The sequence below is a fragment of the Vicia villosa genome, unplaced genomic scaffold (assembly GCF_029867415.1).
Source record: "Vicia villosa cultivar HV-30 ecotype Madison, WI unplaced genomic scaffold, Vvil1.0 ctg.000716F_1_1, whole genome shotgun sequence".
NCBI lineage: Eukaryota > Viridiplantae > Streptophyta > Magnoliopsida > Fabales > Fabaceae > Vicia > Vicia villosa.
In genome coordinates, this window is record NW_026705324.1 from 677,841 (window position 1) to 688,871 (window position 11,031).

At 35.6% G+C, this 11,031-nt stretch overlaps 1 protein-coding gene across 1 annotated transcript; it reads right to left on the reverse strand.

The window, feature by feature from the left end:
• Positions 1 to 4,047: 4,047 nt before the first annotated feature.
• Positions 4,048 to 6,779, reverse strand: LOC131630701 (protein PARTING DANCERS-like). Its single transcript, XM_058901453.1, has 9 exons — positions 6,614 to 6,779; positions 6,451 to 6,515; positions 5,687 to 5,811; positions 5,516 to 5,604; positions 5,314 to 5,409; positions 5,125 to 5,219; positions 5,010 to 5,050; positions 4,822 to 4,905; positions 4,048 to 4,739 (listed from the first exon to the last, which is right to left on the reverse strand). Exons 2-9 carry the CDS (start codon positions 6,503 to 6,505, stop codon positions 4,590 to 4,592), a joined length of 735 nt encoding a protein of 244 aa, XP_058757436.1. The 5' UTR covers positions 6,506 to 6,515; positions 6,614 to 6,779; the 3' UTR covers positions 4,048 to 4,589.
• Positions 6,780 to 11,031: the final 4,252 nt, after the last annotated feature.

The following is an 11,031-nucleotide window of genomic DNA, read 5'->3' on the forward strand; positions in this document are numbered from 1 at the left end:
CAGCGGGCTTATGGAAGTTCAATTTTCAACAAGTCAGCTTGAAGTGGGCTTGTGCAGACTAAAAATAGAAACTTTCAGTTTTCGCAACTCTGCTTAGCGGATTAGCTCCGCTTAGACAGCTCGCGCATTTTCTAATTTTCACTCAGTATCCGCTTAGCGAGCCAGGGGCCGCTTAGCAGACATGCGATTTTGCAGGAAAAAAAATCAGAAAACTCAGAACTCAATCACATCCCATTACTCAAAAACACTTTTAGACATCAATAAACATCAATTACAACCAGTATTCATCATCCTTTAACAACATTCATCATCAAAATCATGTTTAAACATATAAATCCATCAAAATTAGCATAAACCCTAACTTTTCTATGTTTTCATGAAATTGAAAGTTGAAGAGAATACATACACAAACACATTACCCAATCATATAATCTATAAGAACTTGGATTCTAACCCTTACCTCTTGATAAAATCCACCCTCTTAATGAAATTTACAATCCTCTTCTCTTTGTTCTTCTCTTGGCCTCTTTTCTCTTCTTTCTATCTTTTTCTCTTATCTCTAATTAAGTTATCTCACAAAACCCTCTACTAACTCTAATTGGTATTGGGTTAACCCACCCGACTATTCTTTCTAACTCAATTAGGCTCATTAGCTAATTTACTATATTTCTACCAATTACTAAATTAGCTCAATTAACACGTTAACACATAATTAAATAATTATCACACCAAACACTAATTAAATAAAACACACAACATCAAATAATCCTAATTAAATAAAATAGCTAATAAAAATATGATGTTACATATGCACCCATTGTGGAAGAACAAATCACACTATGGAGACTTGTTTCATGAAACATGGTTTTCCACCTGGGTTCAAAGGAAAAGGAAAATAACATAGTGCTGGTAATAGTGTTCAATCTGTTTCTGCAGTTAACTTTGTATCTGATACTTCTCCACAAGGCTCAGCTCCATCTTCATTTGGATTCACTCAAGAGCAGTACAACAACATCATAAAGTTGCTTCAACAGTCTAAACTGAGTCCCCAAACCAATTTCATTTCCACTTCCCCTTTTTCCATGAACTCCCACTCAACCACTCCAAATGGTAAGAATGCTACTCTATGGATTTTAGATACAGGTGCAATAGACTATATATCATTTGATAACGCATCTTTTACTGCTTGCACAAACATCATATTTGTTCATGTAAACTCACCCGATGGCTCTCATATCACTGCATCTATGTCTGGAAATGTCATTGTTTCACCACCCCTAACTTTGCATAATGTTCTCTATATGCCTAATTTCCATGTCAACCTTATCTTCATTACTAAACTTGTCAATAGTAATAATTGTTTTATGCATTTCACTGCTGATACTTGCCAAATCATGCAGAATCTTTTCAAGGCAATGATTGGTACATCTAGGTTACAACGAGGACTGTATGTTATTGACTCTGCACCTTAACCTTCTGCTTATAATTCCAACACTCAACATACTCAAACTCAACTTAACCAACAGCCTTATCCCTTTCTTGACAATCTGCCAAATATGCCCAGATCTGCTACTATCATTGACTTGTAAATTCCTCTTAAGAATGACTAACCTACTACCTCCCTTGAAAGTGACACACCTGATGTTCTTCATGGTTCTGTCAGATCACCTCTATCCCATAATCCTCTTAACGAGTCTGTTACTTCCCCTAAAAATAATTCAGCCAATTCAGATTCCCTTAGCTTCACATATCACAATCAATTTGATCACCTTCCCTTAAATAGTCTCATCCATACTACTGATACCTCTAGTTCTGCAGGTCATAGCCAATCTGCTCACTCTTCTCCTAATAATTGTATTCCTATTCCTAATTCTGCAGGTCATAGTCAGTCTGTCCAATCTTTTACCAACAATTGTATTCTTATTCCTATCAATCCTCTCAATGACCTTGTTGATACCAATTCTCCCCTTCCCACAGACCCTTCTATTAATACTAGTCTACCTTAGCCTACACGACAATCCAATAGAGCCTCCCATCCACCAAGTTATCTAGCAGATTACCACTGCTACTCTGTTGTCAATAAATCTCATGCATTACATTCAAATGATTTTAACATTGCATACCCTTTATCTTCATTGCTTACTTATGATAAATGTCTCTCATCTTTTAAACATTTTTGGTGTGCCATATTATCTAACATTGAACAAAAATTCATTCACCCAAGCCATTAAGTTGGACTGTTGTAAAAACGCTATGATTGTTGAGCTACAAGCTCTTGCTGAGAATCACACTTGGGATGTTGTTGAATTACCTTATGGTAAAAAGCCTATTGGATGTAGGTGGATTTACAAAATCAAATACAGGGCAAATGGTTCTATTGAGAGATATAAGTCTTGATTGGTGGCAAATGGCTACACACAGATGAAAGGCGCTGACTATTTCGATACATTTTCACCAGTTGCAAAAATCACTACAGTTAGAGTTCTCTTGTCTCTTGCAGCAATTAAAGGTTGGGACTTAGAACAGCTTGACATTAATAATGTTTTTATGCTTGAATAAATTGTTCACCCCCGCATTCTTGGTCCATATACCAAGCCCTAACCCACTCTTTGTAAGTCCATTGCCATATGCATTGCCATCAACCTTGTTTTTCAAACTTCAAACTCTTTTCACAATAAACCTTGAACATAATCAAGTGACCATTTCAAACTCTTTTGTGCATTTGCACTCTTTTTCTTTTAAAAACCTTTTTCAAAACAAACACCATATTTTCTTTTTGAGCAGAACTACAAATGATCTGATTTCTCCATTGCACAGAGGAGGTGTGTATGCACAAGATGCAACGTCTTACCGAACATACTTTAAAAAATAACAAAAACGTTTATTTTCTCATCTATTTATTCTTTTGCAAACAAAACCGCTTTAACTTTAAAAAACACATATTTTCAAAAGGTTCATAGAGAGTACCACAGATGTGAGAGGTGTTAATACCTTCCCCTTGCATAACCAACCCCTTATCCAGATTTCTCTTTGTGGGTTTTATCGATATTTTCCTCTTTCCTCTTTTGGAAAGAATAAAGTTCGGTGGCGACTCTTGCTTTGTGAGTTAAGTTAATCAATAGCTTAAACTCAAATTTTTCCACCGCTACACTGTGATTTTGAATGTTGATGACACTAGCCTCGATAATCATGATGTCTCGAGTTTTGGTGGATTGATTCGAAATGTTGATGTTTCTTGGGTTCACGGTTTTGTGAGTAATATTGGTTATTCCAACATCCTTCATGTTGAGCTAATAACGTTATATCGTGGTTTGCGTATGACCTAGGAACTTGACATCAAAGACATGGTGTGTTATTTTGACTCAAATTCGACTATCAAACATATTTTAGAGTCTATTAATATTTGGCATCACTATGCCGCAATTCTTCAACAACATTAAAGAATTTCTCTCTAAAAAATGGCGAGCTTAAATATTTTATATTTTTAGTAAGGAGAATGCTTATGCTGAAATCCTAATAAAACATGGAACCGGTTTTTTTCTTTACATGTTAAACCAAACATGTATCACACTAACGCTATGTCTGTGGAACGTTAAAACAGCTGCAGACGTGCGTCGATCAAAACCCGGGATTTTTAATACTTTATTTTCACGGCAGAAATGGCTAAACGTATGCTTATAATGCTAAACTTGAAACCAAACTCTTTATGAATGTCTGAACAGGTATGCCGTTAATATGTCATTTTACATTGACATGTCACAAATTTTGCCAAACAGTCTCAAAAGTCAACTATTCAAAAAATCAATTATTCAAAAAATTAGACTTTATATCACCACGAAAACTGAAACATAGACTTAAATCAACTATTCAAAAAAATGAAACAAACATGAAAGTCATACAAAGTTTAAGTTAGTCAAAAACGTTGAAAGTTTATATTATATGTATATATATATAACCAAAAACTAAACTCTCAACACAATAGCTAATATACAATAATTATTTGCGTCAAAACGCTGATTCATCAGAAATAAATAAGAAGGATGAGAAGAAAGATGTCTTACTCTTATTTAACTGTACTTGTTTTGTTTATTGCAGCTATGAGTCTTGTAGGAAATCCAAAACATCAAATAGATGCGCAACCCAATGGACTCATCAGTAACAAGGTGTCAACTCAAACGAAGCCGCCTGTTCCTATTCATATCCCACCACAACCACATATATCTCATCGATCGCCATCTCGACCACCTCCTTAAGATGCAAGCATAATGATTAAGAAAGCACAACAGCAAAGAAGCGTATTCTTATACTCAAATCTTAACTATGATTTTCTCAGTTGCCAACATTTCCTTTTGTTGTAGGCTTAATTAGTGTTCTATTTTTATGTTTGGATGCTTATTTGTTTTTCAGTCTTCTGTATTTGGTTGCGGGTGCTTATAGTACCATCTCTTACTCTCTTTTTAATAATTTGATTGAAACAATGAATACTGTGGATTAGCATAAATCCCATATTAAAACAGTTCAAAGTGCTTCTTTTCGTATCTAGGCAAACAAATAAAACAACAAATATGGATTCCTTTGTTTTTTTGTGATCAGTTAATCTTGGGACTCAAGTAAAACTTTGGATCCCTAAGAAACCTTGAAACCATCTCTGCCTTGTCAGTGGAAAGATCTGTGTTCTCCAGAATTTGCTCTTTTGATGCCTTCGCAATTGCTTGGACAGAACCAATAGCTTGACTCAGCTGAATTGAACCATCAGAATAACAAAATAACTCAATCTATATCAGAATAACTAAAGAGTTTCCTTGTAGTAGAAAGATGTACCGCATTTGCATCGTGATCGTCAATGCCTGGGATTGATGTAACAACTTTAAGGTAAAAGTTCATTCCTTGCACCAACTTCTTCCTCTTCAAAATCATAACAAAGTTCATACATCAACATGCTAGTTTCACTATTATGAATCCTAGCAGCTACATAATATGAAATTTTGATGTAAAACCAATGAGCTGACCTCAGCTTTAAATTTTTCTTCAATTCCCTCCTGCTTGTATACTGCAATTAGTTGAAGAATAAAAATAATAAATTGGAACTACACATTAAAACTAAATACAAGTTTCAGGTTCTACCTCCAGAAGAATGGGCAATTTTTACCATCTTTTCAAACCCCATCTCCAAGTCCTTAACTGGTATAAATGTAGGCTTGCCAATCACCATCCCAAATCTTCATACATTCATAACCAAGATCCATGTTCTTTCACCATTCATGCCATAAACAGCTAACATTAATCAATCAGAACAGAAGTAACATAACTTACTTGAAATATGAATCAATAAATGAATCAATTTCCTCTTTTCCTGGGAGTGTGATAACAACGTAAAAACGTGAAAACTGAGCCTTCAGTTGCTGAACTCTGCACCAGAAAATTCAAATCAAGCCTAAACTCTTTGCAAGGTATAAATTCTACTTAAACATCACTCAAAGCATTAGCAATGACTCCAAAACAATAACATATTAACCTGTTGAAGATTGGAGCCACATTGTTACAGTCCCAGTTTGTGACAAAAATAAAGGCCACAGACAAACCTCCACAATTGAAAATAAAGTCCTACAAAGAAAATCCTCAAAATTTCAGTCATCATTTCATTTGAAAGGAACAAAATACAATAGGCAAAAAAACATGCATTTACCGGAGCAATTGGCACAAAATTAAGGCGAAAGGAATTTGCAGAGAGGAAAGTGGAGATAAAATCAATGAAGGACGAATGTTGATCCTCTTTCCATGATCTTCCCATCAAACAGACTCCATTTCCACCTACAATAATTCATAATAATGGCCTCATTCTAAACAAGTTATGACAAGAATGTAATTTTTTAGTGATTAAACATTTTCACAGGCAAACAAAGCTAAACCAAATGCTGTCATTACTCATTGCAATCGAGTAGAAAATAAAAATAAAAATATCATATCTAAGAAAGTAAAGCATTAAGAGAAGAGTATAAGCATTTTTGCAAAGTTTCCACAATGAATGATACCTTTAACTTATCCTTAGATCAATCTGATAAGAATAGCTTTCTTAATAACAAACAGTAGTATAAACACCACTGAAAAAATGTGTGTCTGTGTCAGTGTCTGAAATTGATAGCGTGGTTACGTTTAATTTATTTGTTTGGTGTTTTTCAAATTATTATTAGTAACGAGTATCAACATCGTGTTTTCGGCGTCCCTGAGTCATAGCATTCCGCAATTAAATACTACTAACTAAAGAATGAAAATCCGAAGTTAGGGAAAAAAATTGAGATACAATCTCAAGAATCTTTTCTTCAAGCATAGATCAATTTCGCATCAACCGTTAGTTATAGTTTTATGAAACGGAATTCAAACAGATCGTAAACTAAAAATAAAATTCTTATTAAACGGTGTTTTAATCGGTGAATTAAGAAAAATCGTTACCGGAGGAGAATGATCCGTGTGATGGAGTAGTTGAGTCTCTTCGGAATGAATCCATGAGTGAATCACTGAGTCAACAATATCGTTAAGAGTGAAGAAAAATATCGATGGAAAGTTTAAATAGCAAAAAGAAGAACAAAAGGAATGAGAAGAAGATGAAACGAACCAACGGCGGACGAAGGATTCTGTTACGGCGGTGTGCGGTGGTTATAGTTACACGGCACGGAAATGAGATCGAACGCAAGCGCGTTGGTAGCCGTTCGTTCACACACGAAAAAAAGGAGGAGTTGTTTCCCGCCTCGACGAAGAACATCAAACCAATAGGCAGAATATTTAATGGTGATTAGTAAATCTCAATTATATTCATGTGTATTGTGTATGACTTTATAAATAATTAGGACAAAAGTTAAATATATTTAATGATCAAATAATTATTTTCTCTAATATTGTACACCCTCCGGTCACATTTATAAGCAAAAAAAATGGTTTTCACGATTATTAAGAAATTCAATTAAGTGTAGTTAACTTTTTAGATTTTGGAGAAAACATTGATTAAATTTACTATAATATCCTCTTTATTAAATTTAATGAAGTATTGGAAAATGAAATATAGGGGTATCTTAGGAATTACAGCATTAAATGATTTAGTAATAATTGATTTTTGCTTATAATAGTGACCAAGAATTAGACCATTTTTTTTGCTTATAATAGTGACCGGAGGGTGTAAAAATTATTCTCTCCCGTTTCTATAATAAAAATAAATAAATAATCAATCGTTGGTTGTCTAGTGGTGATTGGTACTAGACTTGATAAGGAGGACTACCGGTTGAATCTCCGCAACTGCGATTTGGGAGGAGGCTGAACCTACTGGATGCCAGAACTGACCTCCGAACCAGACTATACCGATGGTGATAAGCCAAAAAATTAAATAAATAAATATATATATTGTATTAAGTATAAAATTTATAATAGATATATTGATTATTCAATAATCTTATAACATAAAAAAAACTATAATAAAAATTAAAGAGAATAATACATTGACCGGTGTATATGTGTATTGGTAAAAAAACAACATGTGGGTGTGTTCCTTCTAAAAGGGTAAGAGAATTAATAGGTCTGGTTGGAGTTTGTTCATGGCAGCGAGAAACCTTGCACGAAGATGTTTTACGCTAGTTTTAGGAGTCTTCCTTGCGTGAGGTGAGAGGCTTCGTGAATGAATGATATGCTTAAATATACACATATGAGAGGTGTGATCAGTATGAGTTATGATATGTGCCTCCCTCACATGAGGGAGGTGTATTTATAGAGGTTTTTTAGGCCTAAGGTTTGGGTAACCCTGAGTGGTAACTACTCTCTCAAGATCACGAGAACTTATTGACCATTTAATATTTAGGGAGTAGTAGTGAACTTCCTCTCCCTTGACTAATGGCTCTACGCACGTCATCAGTGTTAGGGGCGAGCCCATGGGTCATTGCCTAGGCGTTATCGCTCTTGGGCGAGGGTGCCCTTGTTTAGGATACTTACAAATATAACACTACAACATCTAATTACTCTCATGTTTTCTTACTCATCCCTATATGTTAAATTCTTAATGTCCATTGATCCTAAAAGTTGTCATCATATACATCATTTACTATCTTTGGGAAGCAAGAAGCTGAGACAGGTTTAGGAATATATCTTCAAGAATCAGTTGCAACATAGACGAGATAAAAACTTTATTGATTCTAACAAGAACCAAGTCCTCAAAAACCTCATCTTCCTCTTTAGATGATTTCAAAATCATCAAGGCTTTCAATATTCCCCTTTCCATGAGTGTCTTTTACTCAGATAAACTTGCGCATGCCTTTGATCAGATTCGAAGAAGAATTGTTATAGTTCGTAAAGATTCCCTTTTGCAGCTTCATCCAAGTGCATGGGCTTTAATAAAGGAGTTTGAGCTCTAGCTCGACTATCGGCTATGGGAGCCTTCTTGCCGCCTCTTTTCCACCTTTTTTCTATGGTGCGTACTTCACCAGATAGTTCCATGACCAGGGGTTGATTTTACTACATTAGGATGTTCCTTGGTTTATTGCTTACTCTAAGAACTAGGATGACTTTTAGGATGATGTTGTTAAGTTACCTCGATAGGTTACCTCGATAAACTCCCGAACCTTGGAAGCTCATCATGACTTCTACCACGTCCTCGATAAGTTACCTCTTCTTGTTGGCTTATAGGATTTACCTATGAGTAAATGTAAAAATAGGCTTAAAAGGTGATAGGTCTTGGTACATTTTAAACAGGAACCTCTTATAACTGTCGTTTCTTTGGATTCCCTTGCTACGAGGGTCTCAACTATGAAGAGAGATTTGGTTCTTCTGAGGTAAAGCCATCCATGTTGGGGTAGTGATTGATTGACACTTGCGCCATTATGGGGGCGAATAGGTAATCTTGAAGAAAATAAATCTTTGGTGAGAATGGAGAGTTAGCCATCATCGTTTTTTTTACATGGCTTGTTTTTGAAAATGCATATAACATGGCTTCTATAACACCTTAAAACCCCAACGCAAAATATTAAGATTATTTCGATTATAAGCGATTAATCACATATAAGGTGTCACACAATCTCATCATAAACCTACTCTGTAACATTGTTTAAATAAAATATATCATAATGTCAACACCTGTCATCACATGCTCGCCCTTACATAGGCTCATCGCATCGAAATTAATCAATAAAACAACTCATCAATCAAATAAGTCTCATAATAGAACTCTTGTTATGCTCTCCTGTAATGCCCCAGATTGCTTTCAGGATTACCAACAGACCCCGCAAACTAACACAGGTATTTTAGCATGCTTTGTCCTCACTCACACGCTTTCTAGGAAACCCCTCGAAAGGTCACCCATCTAAATATGTCTCCAAGTTAAGCACGCTTAACTATGGAGTTGTTATTTGTATGGCTACCGAAAGAAAATGCATCTTGTTAGTATATGCAGTACCAATCAATCCTTATAAGCATTCCTTCAATCACGTAGTCTCATCCCTGCACAACCTTAGAATCCCTTTCATTTTGGTGTGAATTCATCGAACACTCATCGCCCTCTTCGACTTCGGATGTTACATGCCCACCAGCTTTCGCTTTGTTCGTCTCCGAACCACATCGTACTGGGAGATGTCTGGCTCTAATACCATTTGTAATGCCCATACTACTTTCAAGATTACCGAAATGATCCCACAAACCAACACGAATCTTTTCACCATGTTTTATTCCCACTCACACGCTTTCTGGGAAACTTCCCAGAAAGTCACTCATCCAAATACTACTCCAAGTCAAACACGCTTAACTATGGAGTTTTTATAAGTCAAGCTACCAAAAAAATATGCATCTTATTGGTATAGGTAATACCAATCAATCCTTATAAGCCTTCCTTCAACCATGTAGTTGTTACCCTAGGATTTCGACTTATTAAATAATGGTAAATAATCTCTAAAACAGGTGAGATTATTGAAGAATCTAAAGAGAGAAGTCTGACTAAAAGGTCTTGTTTAGTCAGAGCTGTCGTTCGACTATCTACAAACCATCATTGACCAAGGTTCGACTAGATTTAGTCAAGATGCAGGTTCGACTAGAACAAACAGAAAAAACTTAGACATTTTGTTTAAGTATAGCACTGAGGTCGGAAGGCATAAGAAGTCAAGAGGCAGTTGCAAGCAGTTTTCTAGCAGTTTTCACATGACGCGTGGAGGTCTCACAGTTGAAGATCTTGCATGTCGAAGACGCGTGTTGACTGATAATCAGTCGACCGTTAGTAGTAGTTATTTTATTTTTACTATTTAAGCAAGTTCCATAGGAACAGTTTAGGATCCGCATTTTCTACAAAAACACAAGTAAACTCAAATCTCTGTGCAATAATGAGTGACGAGTGCAACTTTGGAATGTATGTATGCGTACCAGTTTAATTTATGCAATCATTTTACGTTATGCATTACTTTCAGTGCACATTTACTGCTTTTTATCGCTTTCATTTACTTTAAAGTCTTGAATTTCAGTGTTTACTTTTACTTTAAAGTTATTACTGCATTTAATACAAACCAGATACACATAATAGACAAATCAAAGCAATCAGTCCTGGAATATTCTAGTTGATTCCGCAAAAGTAACCTTTAAAAAGGAAACTAGCGCTTGTTTACCATATTTCTGGGTAAACAAATTGGCACGCCCAGTGGGACCCGTCAATTGTTGTTTATTTTATATTTGTTAATGTAATAGTTATGCATGATACTAAGAAGTGGTCGAAAATTAACTAGCATGTCTGAAGTTAATGCAAATGATTCTGACCTTTCTAGAAACCAAGGAGTTGTTCTAACCGGAACAACATCACAAAATGCTGCAAATTCGTCGCCAGTTAGAACAACAAATACTGGTGGATCGACGGCAGCAACATTGGTATCATCACCAATGAATGTACGGTCACCGTTTAACCCGTTACGACCGCCGTTTCATGGGATGCTACCTCCACCAGGTTTTAACCCTCAGTTTGGAATGCCTACGTCTATGATGCAAGGTTTACACACAAATCCTTCATTATATTCCGACAGC

What these genes read in the sequence shown, in the direction of transcription:
- LOC131630701 (XM_058901453.1), bottom strand. Translation starts at nt 6,505, where the DNA reads ATGGATTCATTCCGAAGAGACTCAACTACTCCATCACACGGATCATTC. An exon ending in GTGGCTCCAATCTTCAACAG is followed by an intron (nt 5,410 to 5,515) that starts GTTAATATGTTA and finishes TTTCTGGTGCAG; the next exon opens with AGTTCAGCAACTGAAGGCTC. An exon ending in TTTATTGATTCATATTTCAA is followed by an intron (nt 5,220 to 5,313) that starts GTAAGTTATGTT and finishes GAATGTATGAAG; the next exon opens with ATTTGGGATGGTGATTGGCA.